The sequence below is a fragment of the Oncorhynchus tshawytscha genome, linkage group LG17, assembly GCF_018296145.1.
Source record: "Oncorhynchus tshawytscha isolate Ot180627B linkage group LG17, Otsh_v2.0, whole genome shotgun sequence".
Taxonomy (NCBI): Eukaryota; Metazoa; Chordata; class Actinopteri; order Salmoniformes; family Salmonidae; genus Oncorhynchus; species Oncorhynchus tshawytscha.
Genome location: NC_056445.1, coordinates 10,564,224 through 10,588,481, shown reverse-complemented (window position 1 = coordinate 10,588,481; position 24,258 = coordinate 10,564,224). Strand labels below are relative to the sequence as shown.

At 46.5% G+C, this 24,258-nt stretch overlaps 1 protein-coding gene across 3 annotated transcripts in view; it reads left to right on the top strand.

Moving 5' to 3' along the window:
* The window catches only part of LOC112216843 (putative adenosylhomocysteinase 3), a 44,229-nt gene that overhangs the window by 7,161 nt on the left and 12,810 nt on the right, over positions 1 to 24,258 (top strand). For 2 of the 3 annotated variants that reach the window (XM_042300141.1, XM_042300142.1), the window contains exons 2-3: positions 21,388 to 21,496; positions 23,872 to 24,015. In XM_042300141.1, the coding sequence (XP_042156075.1) occupies positions 21,388 to 21,496; positions 23,872 to 24,015 (253 nt within the window). Of the gene's footprint in view, positions 1 to 19,840; positions 19,940 to 21,387; positions 21,497 to 23,871; positions 24,016 to 24,258 lie in introns of those variants that run through there. The other variant, XM_024376957.2, reaches the window with a different exon arrangement.

The window sequence follows — 24,258 nt, the reverse complement described above, 5'->3', positions numbered from 1 at the left end:
GTATGTGGATATATTGAAGCAACATCTCAAGACATCAGTCAGGAAGTTAACTTCTTGTGGTATAGGGGACGCTTGCGTCCCACTTGGCCAAAAGCCAGGGAAAATGCAGCGCGGCAAATTCAAATAAATTGATCAAATCTAACTCTCATTAAATCACACATGTAAGATACTAAATTAAAGCTACACTCGTGAATCCAGCCAACATGTCAGATTTTAAAAAGGCTTTTCGGCGAAAGCATAAGAAGCTATTATCTGATGATAGCACAACAGTAAACAGAGGGTAGCATATTTCAACCCTGCAGGTGCTACACACAACGCAGAAATAAAATTTAAAACATGCCTTACCTTTGACAAGCTTCTTTTGTTGGCACTCCAATATGTCCCATAAACATCACAATTGGTCCATTTGTTCGATTAATTCCGTCCATATATATATCCAAAATGTCCATTTATTTGGCGCGTTTGATCCAGAAAAAAACAGCTTCCAAATTGCGCAACGTCACTACAAAATATTTCAAAAGTTGCCTGTAAACTTTGCCAAAACATTTCAAACTACTTTTGTAATACAACTTTAGGTATTTTTAAACGTTAATAATCGATCAAATTGAAGACTGGTCTGTGTTCAATACAGGAAGACAAACCAAGCTACTTTTCAAGTCTTGCGCAACTCTCAACAGTGTTACCCAGTTCCTAAATGGCCGTACTTCTTCATTGCACAAATGAATAACCTCAAGCAAATTCCAAAGACTGGTGACATCCAGTGGAAGCGGTAGGAACTGAAAACAAGTTCCTAAGAAATATAGTTTCCTAATGAGAATTCAGTGAACAGAGACTTTAAAAAAAAAAATTCTGAACGGTTAGTCCTCTGGGTTTTGCCTGCTACATAAGTTCTGTTATACTCACAGACATGATTCAAACAGTTTTAGAAACTTCAGAGTTTTCTATCCAAATCTACTAATGACATGCATATCTTATTCTTGGCATGAGTAGCAGGAAGTTGAAATTGGGCACGCTATTTATCCAAAAGTGAAAATGCTGCCCCCTATACCTTTCGAAGTTAAAGCTTGGTCGCAATTGGGTCTTTCAAATGGACAATGACCCCAAGCATACTTCTAAAGTTGTGGCAAAATGGCTTAAGGACAACAAAGTCAAGGTATTGGAGTGGCTGGAGCATTTTACAATAGTTTGGGTCCTTCCTCTGACACCGCCTAGAAAAGAGGTCTTGGATGGCAGGAAGCTCGGCCCAAGTGATGTACTGGGCCGTACGCGCTACCTTCTTTCGCGCATTGCATTCAGATGCCAAGCGGTGATGCAGCCAATCAAGATGCTCTCAGTGGTGCAGTGGTATCTGAGGGCTCATGCCAAATATGTTCAGCCTTCCGAGGAGGAAGAGGCGTTGTCATGGCCTCTTCACAACTGTTTTGGTGTGTGTGGACCATGATGATTCCTTAGTGACGTAGACACCGAGAAACTTGGACGCTTTCGACCTGCTCCACTACAACCCCGTCAATGTGGATGGGGGCATGCTCGGCCCTCCATTTCCTGTAGTCCACGATCAGCTCCTTTGTCTTGTTGAGGGAGAGGCTGTTTATTCCGAAGTGCCTTTTGATTTGAGGGCCTGCACATGCGCAGTTCGTCGCAAGACTACTGTTCGATGTCTGTGCATTACCTTAGCTAGCCAACATTGCCATGACAACACCTACAAGCGTGATTGGGGATTTCTATTGGAGAAGCTGTTTCTGCCCGTCCTACTGGACTGTCTTTGGTAGCCCGACAGTGTGAAGTTTGAAGCTGACTCGCATGGCATGCCTCATGAGAGACTGCTTCTGTATATTTTCACCTTTCTGTTAAGATGTTACTTCGCAACGAAGGGGCCTTTCCTACTCAGGGGCCTCCATTTGACAGTAAAGTCATAAACTAGGATGGATTGGAGGCATAAGTAAGTATCTCTTTGTCTTGCACACTAAATCAGGCCTTGTCCTGGCCATTCTAGTGGAGAAGGGGTTATAGACAAGTCACTTGAGCTTGGTCCTACATTATCCATTAACTGTTGGCTAAAGATTGTGAATAAGTTTGAACATCCAGCAAAGGTCTTTGGCCAGGGCCACCCCCAGAAACCAGAGATCGAGGCCTGTGTCAATAAGAGAGGGCCCAGTTGAGAAAGACACGCACCAGTGGGGCTTCAAGGAGAGCCGTGCATGTGATGCAGTGTTCATTAACACGGAGGATGGTTGGAGGACAAAGCTGAAATGTGGGGGATAGGGACTAGATCTGTTGGTGTAGTGCTCACGTCAGCTCTCTGAGCTGGAAAGATCCTCATGGGTTTTACTGCCTCACTTCAGGCCGGTCTTCGGGAGCTCCTGGAACTTTTAATTTGATTATTGAATTGATTGAATATCCGAAACACACAATTATACTTGCAGCGAAGCCGCTCAACAACTACACCACAACAGACTCCCATTCAGAGCGACACACAGAAGCATCCGGGGTCAATGCCCTGCTCAAGGGCATGTTGACAGATCTCCCACCAGGCCAACAAAGTGAACCTTGATTCTTTATATTGGGCAGACAGACCAGTACCCTACCTCCTCTCGCTACCACCCGCCTCCTCCATTTTGGGGTTAATGCTGTAATCAATTGGTTGTGCTCTTGGATTGAGCCGAGCTTCCTGTTTAATTCTGATAACTCCATGAAAGACATAAATTATATTGTAAATTGGAATGGTAGAGTTAAGAACAAAATACCCTTTTCAAACATCTTTCCCATAAATACAGGTATTTTATCCACCAGCACATTTGAGTTCAGCCATAATCATTGTTAGAACAAATATGACATCTTTTCAAGGGATGGAATTGAGACATGGCAATCTGCAAAAAAAGCCATTTTTAAACAATGGAGTTTTTTTTTGTAATCTACTGAAGAACCATTTAGGGTTCAAGTCAAACATTTTGAGTAAGTGAACCTTTTAGATGTTTAGTGCTTTTATATTTAATCATCTCAACCCACCCTATTCATTATGTACAGTTGAAGTCGGGAATTTTCCATACACCTTCGCTAAATACATTTAATCTCGGTTTTTCACAATTCCTGACATTTAATCCTAGTAAAAATTCCCTGTTTTAGGTCTGTTAGGATCACCACTTTATTTTAAGAATGTAAAATGTCAATAATAGTAGAGTGATTTATTTCAGCATTTATTTCTTTCCAAGCTTTAACTTCCTGACTGATGTCTGATGCTTCAATATATCCACCTAATTTTCCCCCATCATGATGCCATCTATTTTGAAGTGCACCAGTCCCTCCTGCTGCAAAGCACCCCCACAACATGATGCTACCACCCCCGTGCTTCACGGTTGGGATGGTGTTCTTCGGCTTGCAAGCCCCCCCCCCCTTTTTCCTCCAACATAACAATGGTCATTATGGCCAAACAGTTCTATTTTTGTTTCATCAGACCAGAGGACATTTCTCCAAAAAGTACAATCGTTGTCCCCATGTGCAGTTGCAAACCGTTGTCTGTTTTTGTTTATGGCAGTTTGGAACAGTGGCTTCTTCCTTGTCGAGTGGCCTTTCAGGTTATGTCGATATAGGACTTGTTTTACTGTGGATATAGATACTTTTGTACCTGTTTCCTCCAGCATGATGTCAAGCAAAAAAGGCACTGAGTTTGAAGGTAGGCCTTGAAATACATCCACATGTACACCTCCAATTGAGTCAAATGATGTCAATTAGCCTAACAAACTTTTAAAGCCATGACATAATTTTCTGGAATTTTCCAAGCTGTTTAACTGCACAGTCATTTTAATGTATGTACATTTCTGACCCACTGGAATTGTGGATACAGTGAAATAATCTGTCTGTTAACAATTGTTGGAACAATTACTTGTCATGCACAAAGTAGATGTCCTTAACGACTTGCCAAAACTAGTTTGTTAACAAGAAATTTGTGGAGTGGTTGAAAAAGGAGTTTTAATGACTCCAACCTAAGTGTATGTAAACTTCCAACTTCAGCTGTAGATAGGTACACCTTATGCTGTCTGGTTTAGCATCCCAGATAAAGGAAAATCTATTTTGCTCATATGATTTGAGAAACGAATCATCAGGTGTAGGAAGCTCCATAAGTAAGTGAGTAAACTGAGAAATGACTAAGGATTTAATCAGGGTAATTTTCCCATAAATAGACAGGTATTTACCTCCATGGTTGCAGGATCTTGTCTATTTTCACAAGTTTTCTATTGAAATTCATTGTGGAGAGCTTATATTCTATATTTTGTGATATGAATACCAAGCATGTCTACTTCACCATCAGCACATTTTATAGGTAAATTGCAGGGTAATTTAAAAGTTGTATATATTTTTTTTTAAACCTCCACTGCGTAATATTGTACACTTATCATAACTTTTCTGGACTAAAAACCTAATTATCTAGATCTTCAATGAGACATTGCAGGGATCTAGCTTGCGGACTTAATACAAAACTTGAGTCATCGGCATACATGGACACCTATTTGTTTTGAAGCCTTGGTTCTCATATTCTCTAATATTGTTATTGGATCTGATTTTGAATAGCTAGCTCCTGGAACTAGTTTGTTTATGTACATCAGTCAAACCACTAGGAAAGACATCACTCGAGGGCTTTTCTATTTCAGCCGTTTGTGTTAACTGGCAAGCACCAGTTTCCGACCAACACACTATCTTCTGTCCGCCACACGCAGTAGGACAACTCGCATTTGATCACCAGTGCAGATATATTTTCCCAAAATAGATATCGTAACGATATGAATGTCTAGCGTTCGTGTTTCTCAGCCTGCCTTGGACACTCAGTAGGGATGTGAGTGTGTTTTTGGCATGGTGCCCAATCAGTGCACTCGAGTCTCCGACTGATTATCACAGTGGTTGTTAATGGCCTTAGAAAGATGTTTTCTCACGCACTCGTTCACTCACGCTGTGTTCACCTGACGTCACCCCACTCCCCACTCTCTCGATGCCTCAGTTTTCTGCTGTAGGCAAACAATAGTGTGAACCAAACCAAACAAAGATGTTTTTGCTGACTTACCACACATCCCGTGGGTTGATGGTCATTGTGTGCTGGAAAGGTGTTAATTCACTCTCCCTTACAATGTAATTACGGCACAATACTGGAGTGCTACTGCACCTTCCGTTGCCCTCATCTGTGGTGTTGTGATTTATTACCAGGGAAATTGGCTGTTCGCACCACGGCTAGATAATAATCTCTCTGCTAGACTCCAGACCCTGAATGGACTCGGCTCACGTGTTTTGTCATTTTTCTCTCACACAAATAAGCTTTGGAAGTGAAAAATGTAGGCTAGCTACTCCAAATTAGTCCAAGACACACACTCATACACAAGGACAGAGGATATTTAGAGCGCATTACAGCTCGATTTGGCCTGGGATATCTCTGTGCTGCAGCCAGGCACACATTCTCACAAAGGTGTCAGGTGCATGTGTGGCCTTGTGTCAGCGTCTGGGGTTCCAACTTCCGACCCTCTCCCTTCCTGTCGTCACTTTGTACTGTAGCCCCGGAGGGTGTGTTCCGTCAGGTGAAACGCTCAGAGCGTCCTAGGTAGAAATGTAACCGATGGAGCTTCTGAAGTCGCCAGAACTGGTTTCCACAGCCCCGGTAAGTGTACTGAGAATATTCTGACAGTTACGCGATAGCTAACCGTTAGCTGAAGAAGGTAAACATTTTGAATGGTGACGTTGAAGAGTAGGACGATGAAGAACCAGTGAAAGGGGGCTAGGTGGCGTCAGAGTGCTGAGTGTTCATCGGAAAGACCCCAGACAGTACATCTCTCTGACAAAGGCCTCCCCACAGGGAAGGAATTCCGTTCAGACTCTGACACCAGGCCCCTGTACAAAGAGCCAGCATTGTATTCAAAAAGTGTGGCATCACAAAAGGCCCCCCTCACAAAGGAAAAAACACTGTTCTGTCTGCCCGGTTTCCTCCCCGCCAGAGCTAAAAAGGCACGAACAGCGGTAGGCTAATCCAGCACCGGGAAAGACCATTCCCGTGGCGAAGGGGTCGAGGACTCCTATGAGCTGGATTAGCCTGACTCTACAATCAGCTCTGTTGCATTGCGTTCAACCTGCAGCCTCTTGCACTGGCTTTGACTATTGGCATCTCTTGGGTTGTAATACATGAATCCTGACACCTCACAGCTGTTGTGGCATGTAGCCTAGCGGTTAAGAGCATTGGGCCAGTAGCCAAATGGTCGCTGGTTTGAATCCTGAGCTGGCAAGGTGGAAAAATCTGCCAAATCTGCAAGGCAGTTAACCCCCAACAAAAAATGCTCCCTGGGACATGGCCGTCGATTTTTAAGGCAGCCCCCCGGCACCTCTTTGATTCAGAGGGGTTGGGTTAAATGTGGAAGACACAATTCGGGTTGAATGCATTCAGTTGTGCAACAGACTAGATGTACCCCTTCATAAATAACCGGTGTAGACTAAAGTCCATGTGCAGGTAGATATGTAAGTAGATATGTAAATGTAGCCTAGGTAGGGGTAAAGTGACTAGGCAACAGGATAGATAATACACACGCTAGCAGAGAGAACAGTCAGTGGCTGGATTCTTAGGCAGTTTTTAGGGCCTTCCTCTGACACCGCCTGCTTCCACTGACCACCGCCTGTTTTTTTCGGCCCAGATTACACAACCACTGACTTTTGCGAGGGAAGCCACATTACGGTCAGGCTGACAAATGCATGAGCAGACATTTTGTCATTTTTTTCAGGGCTCACAGATGGTTGGACTCCTTCCACGGTCGCAGTTAAACCCTGCCGACTCAGAATAGCATGACCCTAAAAATGACTTAACCGCCCCCAGTATGTTTTATGTAATTGTACATTTCCATTGAGACAATGCTATTTTCAGAACACTTCTTACAAACATATAATTCCACAATCCCCAGCTCCCCCTCCCTTGCTTTGTTGTGGGAGGAACTAATCTATAAATTTCCCCCCATCTGTATATGTTGTTTTCTATCACTCAGGTTTAGGCTAGATACAGGCCTAGCCACCTGTTACTTTTTCTGCAAATGTCACTGACCCCTAGACATTGAGTATTGTTCGTTTTTTGTGTGTTTTTTTAAATATATATTTTTTTGCTAAAACGCCTAAATCCTTAAAAGCTTTATTCACAAAAAAGCATAAATGCAGTATTAATCCGGCTGCATTTATAGACACTCAGCTAATGAAGGGAGAGGCCGCATCAATGAGTGTGTGGCTGGGATTTGGGGAACGGGGCAATCTAGTATATTGATCGTGTTTCCCTGACCAGGGAAATTATTGAAGAGCACCAGATCCCATTATGAATAGTCATTGAGATTGGTTGGTGGTATCGCTGTTAGTGGGCGTTTGGTTAGACTGATTGGATTCTCAAAACGACCCCGAGGGATTGGGACAGTGACCTTTTTTTCTAAGTGACACAGGACCCTCCAGCAGTTGAGTTGGAACATTGTTCTCATGATGTTTTGTGTTTATCTCATATCAATTGATAGACTTTTAGAGCGTTGGCAATATGCGTGCGGCTATGGGAAAGCCCCCTTTTGCAGCGATCGAGTCTCACTCAAACGTATATCTGCTCCTGAATGTGCAGGTAGGTAGCAGGAAGCCACATGTAATCCCTGCCTTGGCTTTCCCTGCTTGATCTTACAGAGATTTAGATGCTTATTGTCAGTGTCTCCGAGTCCGTTCTCATGGCGACATGTTGAAATCGGTGAAACGTAGCCAACTGCTGGTGATTAGAGCAGTTGTCTGTGCTTCATGTGCTAAAGGATGCGTTTCTGAAAGTGTCTTAATTGTCCTTTATTTATGGGGACACTTGTCTGTGAGTATGAATCAGCTGGGCACCGCTTTTGTTTTTCTTACATCACACCCCCGAGGGCAGCCATGCGGTGCTGCACTCTCCTGCACTCTTCTGACTCGCGTCGCCAGCCTCCTCCGCAGCCATTGGAAGAGCGCACGAGACACTTCTCTGCATCATCACTGTGTGTGTGTGCATGGTTCAGTGTGCGTAGACTACCCTCTTCTAATCTGTCATTGATGGGGATGATCCTGTTGGAACTCTCGTTTTCCACCATTCATCCAATGGATTATTGCTCAGAGTTTGGTGAATGGATGAAATGTGGCCAGTGATTCTCGCGCAGCAGCGCAAGCCAAGTTGACGTTGGCATGGAGGTTTCGAGCAGCTCCGAACTCCAGAAATCAGACTGAACTTAAATGTACTGGTGCTGCAGTGCCAGACTGTCGGCTTATCCATCTCGTATACTCATCTGCCTAGCCGTGGACAAACCCCCTAGGTTCCATGGTGTGGGGGCCAGAGAAGTCTCCCACCATTTAGGACCCCAAAGATACTGTTAATATAACACTTGTCTCTGTTCCAATCTTGTGACTGTGTGGTCTTTTTCCATTTGGGGTTGTATGGCATGGTCATTGTGTGGGTTTCTTCTATCGGATCTGCGAGGAGTGGGTGGGGAGAAGGAGAGGGAGGCTCTCTCAGGGTATAGGGCGTGCTGGCTGTTCCTAAATGGTAGCTGAGCTGGGTGAGCCGCTGGCTGTCTGTCCGGATTTCAACGTTAACTCTATTTTTCTCCCTGTCCCAGTCAGTGTCTGTCTGTCCTGCTCACAGAAGAAATAGAATGATTAACTGTATGGGTGTCTGATATGCTGATAAGTGCAGAAAACCAGACCCTCCTGACCAGCTGTCCCAAATGCCAAAATTAGCCCCTAGTAGACACTCTGTTGGATCTTCTCCTGAACCTCCAAAACTAACCCCCCCCAATCCAAAGTCTAAATAGTGTTAGGCCTGCAAATGTCAATTGTAGTAAGCAATGTATTTGCCTTTTTTTATTTGAAGTGAGATCCATATTTTAAAGGTAAGAAAGTGTAAAAGACAATGAAAAGATGCACTGTTTTCATTTTGTAGCTGCAAGCATATCTTGTTTTTTTCTTGTGAGGATTTTCCACTCAAAAACATTTTTTTCCAGAGCTAGGCCTGCTATGCTTTTGATATTTCTGTTGTTAACACATCTGTTCACTCAGCCCCACATTTAGTCTCTCTAAATAGCACACCATGTACTTTTTTTTCTTTTTTTTTGTAATTTGTATCTTGTCTCAGTATAATCAGGGTGCACGTTGTCCTGCGTTATCTGGGTCTGTTTTGATCCAGTCGTCCTCTAATGGAGTGCTGCTCCGTGACAGCAGGGCTGGATAAAGTGGGCAGACTGCTCTGTGGCCTGGCCTCTCGCTCGTCTGTTGTGTTAGGCAAGACGTGGCTGGCGGAAGGGAGTGAATGAGGGAAAGGAGTGTGTGAATGAGTGTATATGAGGCCGTGTTAGTGGGCGAGCTCCAAGAAACAGCCTCTTCGATTGCTCTGAAGGTCCTGTAGCGCAAAGGAGGGCTGCTGCTTTTTAGGTAAGCCCCAGGGAATGACGTACGTGGAAACACAAAGCACTTTGGGTAAGCAGTATCCTTGAGCCTCAGCTTATTATTCTGACTAAAATAAAAATTCGATATAGGACGTGTTCCTCCTCTCAGCGATCCGTGAATAGTTGCTGCTTACCCCGCAGACTCGTAGAAATTCTACATTTTCTATTTCTTATTACTCGTTGGAGATCCATATTGTTAGAACAATGTCACATTCTAAGAACTTCCTCTTGTAAGGGGTAAGCAGTGTTTTCCCCTCCCTGAGAGGAGGGGGAGCAGGCAGTGTGTGGGTGTTCTCTGCCCTGTCACCCTGGCCAGCTGGTCCCAAAGGGGAGCTTTGTTTCTCCCTCAATTACACTCCTAAAAAGGACTCCGGTCTGAGACTAAGTTGTTGACATGGCCCGTGCTCTGCTCTTGTCCTGTTAAGCCTAGACTAGCGTATAGAAAGTAGTCTTTTCAGGATCGCTGAGTAGGCTATTCAATACCAGGTCTCTATGGAGTAGTCTGTGGTACCCTGTTCCTCTGTTTTCCCCGTTTGCTGACAGACATTAACCTCGCTGTCACAAATGTTGCCAGCCAGTGATTGGTTTGGTGCCTGCCCTGTCTTGCCAGTGATATGGCGTGGCGGATGGAAACATGAGATGTTGACACAAAGTGGAGTGTGTCTGTTATAATTGGAGTCATACCATTTAGAAGTGTCAGACCACACCGCTGCAGTCGACACGTGAGATGTGCTTTTTTTTCCCTCCTGACCACCATTTAATCTTTTCTCCATTTTATATCCCTGACCCCGATCTTTCGCCAGTCCATTTGTTTATGTTAAGCATTTAGAACCGGAATTCATCAAATGGACCTTCAATCTCTGTGCTGTCGAAGGCTGCCACCACCATGTGACAGTGACCTGATTTTTTTATTTTTTATTTTTTTAAATCTTCTATTTTTTTATTTTTTCTATCTCGGCTAACAGCAAAGCAACTGACTCCTGGACGGTCTGTTTCAAGAACTTGTTCCCCTGTGAGGAGAGTTGGAGTGAGGTCTGAGAGGGTAGCCAGCTTCCCTGTGAGGAGAGTTGGAGTGAGGTCTGAGAGGGTAGCCAGCTTCCCTGAGAGGGTAGCCAGCTTCCCTGAGAGTGTAGCCAGCTTCCCTGAGAGTGTAGCCAGCTTCCCTGAGTAGGTAGCCAGCTTCCCTGAGAGGGTAGCCAGCTTCCCTGAGTAGGTAGCCAGCTTCCCTGAGAGGGTAGCCAGCTTCCCTGAGAGGGTAGCCAGCTTCCCTGAGAGGGTAGCCAGCTTCCCTGAGAGGGTAGCCAGCTTCCCTGAGAGGGTAGCCAGCTTCCCTGAGAGGGTAGCCAGCTTCCCTGAGAGGGTAGCCAGCTTCCCTGAGAGGGTAGCCAGCTTCCCTGTGAGGTCTGAGAGGGTAGCCAGCTTCCCTGTGAGGAGAGTTGGAGTGAGGTCTGAGAGGGTAGCCAGCACCCCTGTGAGGAGAGTTGGAGTGAGGTCTGAGAGGATTAACATGTAGTCGCTCCCCTATAGAGACACTTCCATCCTTCCTCTGGCTGACTACTGACAACCTTGCAACAATTTGCATGTCTCTTTTGCACTGACTCAAGTCAATGAACTATTGGGTGGATGACGATTGCAGGTTTCATGAACCATGGGTCTCTTGAAACACAATTCTAATGGAAACTAACCAGGGTAACTTCTAACTCTGCAGATTTGTGAGAATCTGTGGAAAAGTGGAGCATGCACAGAGCTGAAGACCTGTATAATTACATCAACTCTGCTCATCATAGAGGGCATCATTTCAAAACTCAAGTACCGATGGAGATGTACTCTATGACCCTTCAATGAAAGCCCGAAGCTATATTTTCCTCTGAGCTTGTCCCCGTGTCCTTCCCATCTCCATTTACTTTGAATAATGGGCATCGTTCAGAGAAACAATGTGCAAGATCTCACGACCTCAAGCCGGGGTGAGGCCAGTGTCATGACTGGATCATCAGACTTGTTGGATGCGCACATTGTGCCAGCTGCTGAATCCCACGTACAACTTCGAGGAAGAAAACAGAATGTTCCCGGAATGAGTTGAGACAGCCTAGTTTGATCAGGTTTGTGCTGTGGTTCTCTGGTTTCAAAGGTTCTCTTAACCACAACACCCACCGCCGATAAGACTCTGAAAGAGTCTGCAGCAGTAGGTTGGTGAGATGTTCGTCTTGAAGGAAACTCAGTAACTTGTAGTTAATGGGTATATTCCTGGGGGATGTAGCATCATGGTTAGTTTTGACCAGTATCAGCTAAAATGGGCAGTAAGGGGCAGATTGGCTCAATCATTTTGAAGACTGTTCTGATGAGAACAATGGGACACTCATGCCAGGCTGTCCTCAGCCCACCCTGCCAAGACTCTCCTCAACTGTGCCAAAGAGGCTTATGGTGTCGACAATCTCTTCTCAGTAGTCCTAATTATCTCACCCTTCGGTACCTTCCGCGGTCTTATTTTGCACGCACTAATACTAGGTTAACCCATACTAGGTTAACCCATGTCCTAAAGACCGATTTCTGGGATCTCTTAAAACCGAAGCACAGCTCAATCACATACTTCCTCTTATAGCCAAGTTAAGACTGGGTTGGTTCTATTTGTTGTTCCCCCACCATCCACATTGTAGCAGTCCAGGCTCCAACTCCTGTCACTACTGCTGAGTGCGCACACACACACAGGGCCTGCTCTGTCTCTGTACAGCTCAAGGGTCACAATGGAGTATGCACACTTCACATGCATGGATCACACACACACACACACACACAGGGATATGCTCCCTCCCCTGGAATCAAAGACAATAAGCCTTCTCTCTCTCCCCTCTACTGTATCTTCCATGAATGTTCCTCTGCTGTAAAGAACTGACCTGTGAGCTCTCTGAGAGGATAAGTACTCTGTAGGAATGGCCTGTCCTGTCTGCTCCTGTTGGCATGGCCCAAGGCCTGCCTGTCCTGGCTGTGCCATGTCGTCATAGAGACCGATCAGTCCATGTCATCTCTCTCAAGGACGTGTCACCGTCTGCGGCGGCCCATTGGAGTGTCCTCTGTTTACTTAACACTCTGTTAGGTTGTTTCGCCTTCCCTTTAGCTTGTCAACTGACTTCACCTTCGTGTCTCCGAAGCGGAAAAAAACCCACCACATCAAAGTTCACTCAGTTCAGTTCGATCCCGCGCTCTGTTCTGGTCATTTTCATTGCCTCAATTGTTTGAAAGATCAAACTTCTTCACCGAGGGTGGTAACTGGGGTTTTTGTCTTCCCGTGTTTGTTAAGATTGGCAACGTGATATGGAGGGGGATATTGGCAGAGGGATGTTGGGAGATATTTTAAATGCCTCACTCCCTCAATAATAGATAAATGACAGCGTCTTAGGATCTGGTCCGTTTCAGTGGGCCGAGTCGTCATGCAGTCAATCATTACATTGCAGGCGCCTCTTCTCAAAAGTGTTTTGAGAAGCGACGTGAATGAATCTGTTCTATAATCCAACTCCAGGCCCCAACACACTCTGCAGATCAGTGTCTAAGCAGTGAGCAGCCAGCCCATGTCTGCCAATGTGGGTAGGCTAGTTCCCAGGCTCCTGTTACCTGCTCCTCCGTGTTCAAACTCCTCCCCGGGCAGCACGTAGTACTGACTCAATCATATTGCATGTCATGCCAGTGTGGGCTCCACATGCAAGCTTATCATTGTCATCTGCCCAAAATGATCGGTGCGTTATTGATATCAATGCTTCCCGGGTGCATTGTTTTGTGGTACCTCTCTCTGAATGCATAGTTAGTTCTGGTTGTGGATAAGTAAAGGAGATTGGAAGTGAACTGGTGTTTGCCCTCTGAATTACAGTCCTTCGTTGTGGAGTGGAGAAGACGCCATGAGGAAAGTCTTGTGGACTGGGAAAGAGGAGCGATTCCACACGCAGGTCGGTACCTGTAAACGGTACCTTGCATCTCCTTCTGATGTCGAGGAAAAACATTTTCTTTAATGAAAAGGGGATGACTCAGTGTAGTAAAGACAAGGTTGGCTAACCTAAATTGTAGCTGAAGAATTGTCTATAGATAATACCTAGGTATTGGTGGGAACCAGAAACAGAATGTGTAGTTTTTTTTCTCGTTTTTTATTGGGCAGGGAGTCATGCTTTCACATCAATATACAGTGGGGCAAAAAAAGTATTTAGTCAGCCACCAATTGTGCAAGTTCTCCCACTTAAAAAGATGAGAGGCCTGTAATTTTCATCATAGGTACACTTCAACTATGAGAGACAAAATGAAGGAAAAAAAATCCAGAAAATCACATTGTAGGATTTTTTATGAATTTAATGTATCGTGAGATTTTGAGTGAAAACCTCCTTCCATCAGCAAGGGCATTGAAGATGAAACGTGGCTGGGTCTTTCAGCATGACAATGATCCCAAGCACACCGCCCGGGCAACGAAGGAGTGGCTTGGTAAGAAGCATTTCAAGGTCCTGGAGTGGCCTAGCCAGTCTCCAGATCTCAACCCCATAGAAAATCTTTGGAGGGAGTTGAAAGTCTGTGTTGCCCAGCAACAGCCCCAAAACATCACTGCTCTAGAGGAGCTCTGCATGGAGGAATGGGCCAAAATACCAGCAACAGTGTGTGAAAACCTTGTGAAGACTTACAGAAAACGTTTGACCTCTGTCATTGCCAACAAAGGGTATATAACAAAGTATTGAGAAACTTTTGTTATTGACCAAATACTTATTTTCCACCATAATTTGCAAATAAATTCATTAAAAATCCTACAATGTGATTTTCTGGATTTTTTCCCCCTCATTTTGTCTGTCACAGTTGAAGTGTACCTATGATGAAAATTACAGGCCTCTCTCATCTTTTTAAGTGGGAGAACTTGCACAATTGGTGGCTGACTAAATACTTTTTTGCCCCACTGTACACTGTACACATCAATATACCTATCAATACACAAAAAGCAAAACACAGTCTTAGAAACCAGTAAAAAGGTACTCAGTCAGCGTTGTTGAATTGCCCCAGAGGCACCAATTCAATAGTGTGAAAAGGAAATCAATGAATGTGTCAATACAAGGCATTTCTTAACATTGTGCAAATATTTCCCCTCAACATGTCCTAGCCTCCCTTTATTGCTTCAAGGGGTTTGTGTCTCTTTCCTGGTCTGATCCAGCTGATGTGCAGTCATGCCTGAGACTCCTCTTCTCCCCATCCAGCTATGAGCCCTCCAGCCAGAGTAGAGCACAGTCTGTAGCTACTGTTGGCAGCACAAAGAGTGCACAGAGTTCAAACGCCTCTCACACATCCTCCAACTGCATATACAGAGTGTTTCAACAGGCTGGTGTCGTAATACGTATTCTTATAGTACATTTATCTTGGACTCACTCTTTCTCTACTTCCCCCCCTATTTCTTTTAATTTTTCACTTTCTCACTCACCTCCTCCACCCCTCCCCCCCCAATGGTTCATTCCTCTTCCTGTCTGGCCATTCATTCTTCCTCGTCCTCGTTCTGTCACATTCTCCCTCTCCCTTTTATCATACTCCTCCAACCCACCCAATAATCAATCAGTCAAATGTATTTATATAGCCCTTCTTACATCGGCGGATATCTCAGTGCTGTACAGAAACCCAACCTAAAACCCCAAACAGCAAGCAATGCAGGTGTAGAAGCACGGTGGCTAGGAAAAACTCCCTAGAAGGACCAGAACCTAGGAAAAAACCCTAGAGAGGAGCCAGGCAATGAGGGGTGGCCAGTCCTCTTCTGGCTGTGCCGGGTGGAGATTATAACAGAACACGGCCAAGATGTTCAAATAGTTCAACAAATGACCTGCATGGTTAAATAATATTAACCACAGTTGTTGTCGAGGGTGCAACAGGTCAGCACCTCAGGAGTAAATGTTAGTTGGCTTTTCATAGCCGATCATTGAGAGTATCTCTACCGCTCCTGCTGTCTCTAGAGAGTTGAAAACAGCAGGTCTGGGCCAGGTAGCACGTCCGGTGAACAGGTCAGGGTCCCATAGCCGCAGGCAGAACAGTTGAAACTGGAGCAGCAGCACGGCCAGGTGGACTCGGGACAGCAAGGAGTCATCAGGCCAGGTAGTCCTGAGGCATGGTCCTAGGGCTCAGGTCCTCTGAGAGAAAGAAAGAAGGAGAGAATTAGAGAGAGCATACTTAAATTCACACAGGACACCAGATAAGACAGGAGAAGTACTCCAGATATAACAGACTGACCCTAGCCCCTGACACATAAACTACAGCAGCATAAATACTAGAGGCTGAGACAGGAGGGGTCAGGAGACACTGTGGCCCCATTCGATGATACCCCCTGACAGGGCCAAACAGGCAGGATATAACCCCACCCACTTCATCATCCTCCCAGGCCTGTACTGGTCCCATGTGTCTCCGGCACCTCCCTCCCTGTCTTGTTTCCATCCTCTCTGTTGAACCATGGACTCTGCCTGGTGTGGATTCCACAGTATCAGATCTGATCACATCTGTGCCTGTTTGTTTTCCTCGTGACTGTAGCCTATTGCTTTGTGCTGTTTGAAGCCTCTCTCCTCGCTGTTCTCCTGGAACTCTTTCCAGAGATTGGCCCCATGGTGGCTGGTTGCTCAGTGGGTATCACTCTGCTCTGTGGCTTCGCCCTAGAACAGCTTACCCTGCAGCCGACCCTAGTGAGGCAAACACACACACACACAGCCGACCCTAGGGAGCAAACACACATGCCGGCCTCAGGATACTACTATAGTAATATGACTAATATACACTCAGTGGCCAATTTATTAGGTACACCATTCACGAAAGTGGTTTGCTCCTACAGACAGTCACGTGGCCCATTTGGTTACTGTTCGATTGAACATTAGAATGGGCAAAACAAGTGACCTACGCTACTTTGAGCGAGGTATGATCGTCGGTAGCAGGCGTGCCGGTTCCAGTATCCCAGTATCTCAACCGCCGGCCTCCTGGGCTTTTCATGCACGACAGTGTCTAGGGTTTACCGAGAATGGTGCTACAAACACAACCATCCTGTCAGCAGCAGTCCTGATGGCCAAAACAGCTCGTTGATGAGAGAGGTCGAAGGAGAATGGTAAGTATCGTGTAAATAATGGCGCAGTACAACAGCGGAGTGCAGAACGGCATCTCGGGAAACGCACAACTCGTCGGTCCTTGTCTTGGATGGGCTATTGCAGCAGACGACCACACCGGGTTCCACTCATATCAACTAAAAACAAGAAGAAGCTGCTCCAGGGGGAACACCATCACCAACACCGGACAATATGAGGAGTGGAAAAACATTGCCTGTTCTGATGAATCCGTTCCTGTTGCGTCATTGATGATGGCAGAGTCAGGATTTGGCGTAAGCAGCATGAGTCCATGGACCCATCCTGCCTGGTGTCAACGGTTCAGGCTAGTGGTGGTGTTGTAATGGTGTGTGGAGTGTTTTTTTTTTTTTTTTTTTTTTTTTTTTTCTTCTCCTTGCAGACGTTAGGTCCCTTGATTCCAATTGAGCAATGTTTGAAAGCCACAGCATATCTGAACATTTGTTGCTGACCAGGTGCATCCGTTCATTGCTACAGGGGGGTCCGAACCAATACTAGATGGGTGTATCTGATAAACTGGTGCTGAAAATATACATACACACACACACACACACAACTAACCACAATTATAAACTGGGTGGTTCCAGCCCTGAACCCTTATTGGCTGAAACCCGTGGTATATCAAATCTTATACCATGGGTATGAAAACAGATCTAATTACGTTGGTAACCAGTTTATAATATCTATAAGGCTTCCTTGGGGGTTTGTCGTATATGGCCAATATACCCCGGCTAAGGGCTGTATCCAGGCACTCCGCGTTGCTTCATGCATAAGAACAGCCTATAGCCATATAGCACACTTCCTCAGGCCTTATTGCATAATGAGAGCTCACCTTTGGTGGTCTTGGCCAGTCAGACATGTTGCACAACTACCAAAAGCCCCCCATGCCAAGCGAATACACTGCCACCTGGTGACGCGACCTTGCCACTGCAGATACCTCAGTCTGGGCTGAGGGGGCACCTGTCCTCCCCAGACACTGTAAATGTGGCACGGGATGGTCGTTTGAGCCATGTTTGTGCCTGAGATTCTGCCTGGCTGGCTGGCCAACCTCGACCTGGTTCCTCTCTAGGCTACAGTCAACTAGCCATGCCCAGCTCCATTGAGAGGTGACAGTGTGTTGGGTTAGCATCTATTATTTACATCTCATTAGCCTCGCAATCACTGAACATGCATAATGTATGTATTATGTGGCTGTGGTGCTGTGCAGTGCTGCGAGGTTAATGCCTTTTAATGCCGACTGCAGTAGGATGCAGGGACAGAGAAGGCTTGTATTCACTACTATGCGGCATTGGTGGTGCGCCACAAGGCTGTGATCTCTGCCCTGTCTCATCCTGGATGCGGGATTGGTCCAGCCCAATCCTACTTCCGTCATTACTGGTGGTATAGAAAAGGATTAATCCAATGTATCTGTTTCATGCACTAATATGGGCAGTTAGGCCTGGCTATGAGGCATTGCCTTAGCCGCATTGGAGAGAGATCCACACGGTTGCCCTCTTTGTCAGTGATCAAGATGAATGGTCTTCCTCGCTACAGTCAATAATAGTTTCCTGTCATCTGTTTGAACAGCTCCTCCCTCTGCTCTGTGATCTGTGTGTGTCACTGGTCCGCAGGAAATGTAGGCTAACCAGTTTTCTAGAACGGTAGTTCATTCATCACGCTCTGCTGATAATCCAAGCTGTTTCCCCCGCGTTCTCCTGTTCACTACAACGGTGGGCACAGCGTTCAGTCTGGTTTAACCAGGTTAGGTAATCCTAGTGCAGGGCCAGAATGCTGCTGTAGGGCAGGCAGTTTACCCTGTACCCTGCTAGCAGTCTGTGGTCCTCCCCCTCCCTCCCCTGTCTTCCTTGCATAACCTTCATCTCTCACTCACATGTCAGCTAATGCTGATAATTTGAGAGGCGTGGCGACGCGGTACGGAGATTGATTTGGCCTCTGAGTGCATCCGGAGGCTCCGCAATCACATCACACCCTCCGTACGAAGCCGCCAACCAAGTTTTCGGATCAAGTGCGAATAGGCTTTTAGAGCGACATATGGTCATTTGAGGAAACGAGTTGATTTGAGTCGCGTAACATCCATTCACATTCTCCACAACAACAGTCTCCTCAATGTTAGAGGTGGATGGATGTCAGCATTCTGAATGGAGCTCATTCATAATCCTGTGGTTGCTCGCTCATGCGTTCATTGAATGTACGAACAGTGATCATGCATGTCAGCCTCCCTTTTTATTCCGGTGCTGACCTAGTCTAACGCCATATTACGAAATGGAAATGATCAATTGCCGCATTCTTCGTTCTTGGCACTCTTATCTCCTATTGATAACCAACACAGTTAGCTCTCCTGGAATGTGTCATCAGTCAGCCACTGTGTCTGTTTGCCCAGGTCTAAAGCCTCGATTTAAGACTGTTGGATCAATGCCTTGTTTACTGACCCTGGGTCCTCTCCTCCTGCACTATGAAACCTCTTAGACCCAGATGTCGTGTGTGTCGGCTGTCGCAGAGAAGTTTGCTCCGGACACTCATAAGGTCAGGAGGCACATGTCCAAGCAGTCCGTTTCCGTCACACACTAGCATGGCGATCTGGCATAAGGACCAAGTCGGATGGCCAAGTTTGAAATCAGTTTCCTGATGCCCCTCGTTGACCTTTTGGTTTGAACTTTGATTAAAACATGTGACAGATGAAAATCTTTGGTAAGAAATTAAGCCAAACCTTTGATGTTATGTGATCTCTCACTGCTGGGTAAGTGGGCATTGGTTGTTGTAAACTGCCACCATAGAGATCCTGTACGTCTATATTTCTTCTAGTCTACAATATTTTCTAGTTCAGCAGTCTTGGTCTCACGCAAACAAAATGGGCCTAATCACTTACACAAAGTCCCTATTGTCTGTCCCAGTGGTGGCAGCCCAGGGTCTCTCCTTGGCAGAACCCACTGTCTTGATCCCTCTGATTCTGAAGTAACACCGCCTGCAATCCTCCTTTCTACCATTTCTCCCTGGGTCCACCGGTCTACTGCGGGTGACCTCAATAGTCCCTCAGCCAAGAGCCATTCAGGGTCACAGAGTTGTTGGCCGTGATAAAGAATCCCCAATCCAATCCAGCCTGTGAACAATTAACAATTAAACAAGTAGAGAGAGAGGGGAGAGGAGAGGGAAAAACAAAAGTGGGGAACAATTCTGCATTGTTTCTGAGGCACATGGGTGACTGTCCGGACCAGTTGGGGCTGGATCGGGGGGTAAAGCTGCCTGGTAAAGAGAGGGTATAAATGGACCAGGCCCACAACTGCTAGTTTTCCAGGCCCACCCCCCTCTAGTCCAAACACAGTTTCTCACCTCACAGCAGTCCACTGAGTCATGTTGTCGAAGAAGAAGGATGAAGACACTGGAGGTGAACCCAGTAGGAGAAAGGTAAGATGGGAGGAGGAGGATGGGATTAGGTTGGGACTTGACAGGCTTCGGTAGAAGATGAATGAAATTCAATCTACCTATGTGTACAGGCGTTTGTGGATCTCATTGTTTTGGGCCTCATTGCCTGGTGACTTTTCCCACTTGATTTGCATGTATTTGGTTGGCAGACGCAGACTTGTGTCCGAGCACTGTATTGTGGGTGTGTGTGTAAGGGAGAAGGAGAGCGACAGATGTTTGAGGACTGTGTATATACATTTGGTCAGTACCCTGCATGGTTGCTTCTGCAACAGCTAATGTGGATCCAATCAGAAAGCATTACCACCAGCCATGCTTCTCCCTCTGAGTGAAGGGGAAGGAAGCCATGATGAGGGAACCAAGTGGATACTCTTGGGGGGGGGGGCTCTCTATCGTGAGTATGCAAGACCTTTGTCTGCCTCGTGACTCAGAATCAATCTGTCTGGTTGGTGGTGTCACATTCAGATTGCACAACCATGAGTCACTCCCACTCCCTCTCTCTTTCAGTGGTCACGCCGTAGTTCCTGTATGGAGAGGTGAACAGACGCGTCTCGTACTCTGGATGTGCATCAGACACTCTGGGAGGGGGCTTATTTCAGAGTGACTGTGTCCCGTGTCAGCGTTTTTGTGCGCGCACACACACTCGTTCGACTGTTCACGCTTTGTTTTTGCACTCCGAATGAGAAGCTTGAATGTTTGCGTGCATTGCAGTGTAGTCCAGGTGGTTGGAAAACCCGATAGGATTAAAGACAAATGTTTCTGTTAATGTAGTTAAGGTTTTCTATTATTTTGGTGCAAAAATCCTATTTTTATCTGTGAAATCTCCCGGGCTCATATTTGTGGTGATTTCAACCGATTTTTTTTTATCATGGTCACATCATTTTATTGAATTTTTTTTCTCTCCCATTTTAAGTTGTGTTGCCTGTTATATGACACCAGTAAGTAATCCGTCAATATTACCAGCAGCGTATTCCATCCTAACCAAAGCTGCCTCCCTGGCTCTGGTCATGTAGGTCTTACATAATGCGATACATCGCGTTTTTTTTAAAACCAGTTGTTGTTCACTGTGAATAGAGTCTCGTGGTGAGCTGACTCGGCTCAATTCAGACCTTAGGGATGAACTGTTGTGCAAAATGAATCACTGGCCCCTGACCCGTGGACACTTGATTTCCCCCCCCCCCCACGCCCCTTTATAGATCTTACAAGAACCTGATGTAGATAAATGGTGGAAACGCTACAAGGCCTTGAGTGCGACGGTTATCTCATTGCTTAGGATATACCCATCTGATACTTCCTTCAAGATACACAGGGGGCCAACTAGGGGAAACGTCTTATCGGGGAAGGAGTTTTTTGTTTTGGACTGGGTGTTGGAGGTTGGAACGTTGATGCCTGTGTGGGCGTTGTGGTCTCATTCCTCCCATCTCTGCCAACAGATCCAGTTTGCGGACCAGAAACAAGAGTTCAACAAACGTCCCACCAAAATCGGCCGCCGCTCTCTGTCCCGATCCATCTCCCAGTCCTCCACAGACAGCTACGGCTCAGGTACCGAGAATATACACACACACACACACACGCATGCGCACTCACATCTGACACACTCACAAGCCCCCACACCCCCTGTGCCTAACTGGAATCACAGCCCAGGTACAGTATCCAGTCTATTCCCAGACAGGTAGGGAGCAGGACTGTTCTCCGTAATGTATAACTGGATTAAGAGGAGACGATACAGGCCACAGAGAGCTGCTAGTGTTCTCTCTAGTTTCTAACGCTGTGTTCCAGTGAATAATAACTTGCAGACACACACACACACACCAATGTCCTTGTGAAGATTTGAGCTCAGTATTTTTTCCGGGCAGGCAGGCCAGTGTAAGCTGTTAAAAAATAAAAAAATAAGTAAGGTTGGGGGTCCATAAAAGACAGGGGGGAGAGAGAAAGTCAAAGGGTGAGAGAAAGCTAGAGGAGAGGCAACGTTCCCACGATACTAGTAGTCATGGTCACCTGGTTGTCACACTCCTGGTTGTCACACTCCTGGTTGTTCCCAGGGCTCCTGGAGGCCCCTTTTCACGAGAGAGGGAGAAAAAAAGGAAGAGGGAGGGAGAAAGGGAGAGGAAAGGTGACATTTCCACTGACGCGTTGGGAATGGCTCTGTAGTAGAACGAGGAGGGGCCTGTCAGTCCTGCGTGTCATGAAAAGGGTGTGACCCTTGCTTTACAACCAGAGTTAATCTGGTAGGGAGACATGTTTGTCTCTTCTCAGGAGAGAAGTGTGAAATGCCACGTCACTGGTGTGACTGTGGCCTCTCATTCTGCCACTTCTGTCACTCTCAGCCTACCTGGCTGTCCCTCATCTTTTTGAATGTCACGCACAGACACTCACCGGCCGCTTCGACCCAAGTGCCTCAAAAGTCCTCTCTCCCTCCTTTCTTCTTTGTCCTCTCGCTGTACCTCATTGCATTCTGCCCCCCCACTCTCACCCCTTTCTCTTTCTCTCTTGCGCTCTCCCTCTCTTTCCTGATCCCCTGTACTGTAATCCTCAACTCTGTGGTTGCTGTAACTATTCCCACAGAAAGAAAGAGTGAACAGAGCCAGAGTCCCGACTGTCCCCACTGACCCTTCTCTCTCTGTCTTCAAAAAAAAACATTCCTCTCTTTCTCTCTCACGTGCTCTCTGTCCCAGCCCGGGGGCTTGAACGCACGCACACGGTGAGAGAGCTGTAATTCGGCTTAAGGCGTCCGCCTGCTTCCCATCCGAAACAGTTCGTAGATATATTATGATATTTTGTTTTGTATTGGTCTTCAGCATTGTTTTTTTGTGTTTGTTTTTTGCCGGTTGTTCGCGCGCACATTCTTTTCTCGAGCCACGCTGGCGTCCGGTAGCCGACGTCTACGGCCCTTCGTCGGTGATTGCTCAACCGTAGGGATTCTTCAATTAAGTGTTTGCGGTCATTCGACGAGATACGACTTGTTTTCATGCACATTTTTGCACTTGAAAAATACTGCATTTAACCAAAAGTTCATGTCAAATTGCGTGACTAAGATCTCCTCGGCAAAAACCCGTCAAAATGAATGACCGATTTCTTGAATCATCTTAGACTAATTCAGACTATTTTGAGGAAGTGTACACTGGCTACGGCGTCTCAAGATGGACAAACAGTACCATTGCCGCTATATTTATTGTTTTTCAAGACTAGGTCTTTTAAGGGAGCATGCAAGGCAGATGTTCACTTCACCTAGCCAAGTTCTGCTAGGATCAAACCATACCGAGCATGTAGACGGCCATGCTGTGCAGGTGTATTCTGCCCTGGGGCTCAGTCCCCAGATGTAGCTCATAATGTGAGCTATGCAGTTGTTTTGGACGTTAGAGTAGATTGTGGCCTAGTGTCTGGTCATGTTACGTGTGTTGTTAGTTTAACGTCTATATCCCGAGGACGTGGTGAGTGTGTGGGCGTGCGTGCAGCTCGTGTGCTGCTGTTGACTGTGCGTAGACGTGTTGTCGCGCCCTCTCCTCTGACCCCTCTCTTCTGTCCCGCTCTCTCTTTTAGCTGCGTCGTACACGGACAGCTCTGACGACGAGACCTCTACTCTGACCCCTCTACTCTGACCCCTCTTGCTTTTAGCTGCATCGTACACGGACAGCTCTGACGACGAGACCTCTATTCTGACCCCTCTCCTCTGACCCCTCTCTCTTTTAGCTGCGTCGTACACGGACAGCTCTGACGACGAGACCTCTACTCTGACCCCTCTTTCTTTTAGCTGCATCGTACACGGACAGCTCTGACGACGAGACCTCTATTCTGACCCCTCTCCTCTGACCCCTCTCTCTTTTAGCTGTGTCGTACACGGACAGCTCTGACGACGACCCCTCTCCTCTGACCCCTCTCCTCTGACCCCTCTCCTCTGACCCCTCTCTCTCTTTTAGCTGCGTCGTACACAGACAGCTCTGACGATGAGACTTCTCCTCGGGACAAGCAGCAGAAGAACTCCAAGGGCAACGGAGACTTCTGCATCAAGAACATCAAGCAGGCCGACTTCGGACGCAGGGAGATCGAGATCGCTGAGCAAGGTGGGCTAGGAATGATGTGTGGCAAGGTGGGCTAGGAATGATGTGTGGCAAGGTGGGCTAGGAATGATGTGTGGCAAGGTGGGCTAGGAATGATGTGTGGCAAGGTGGGCTAGGAATGATGTGTGGCAAGGTGGGCTAGGAACGATGTGTGGCAAGGTGGGCTAGGAACGATGTGTGGCAAGGTGGGCTAGGAACGATGTGTGGCAAGGTGGGCTAGGAACGATGTGTGGCAAGGTGGGCTAG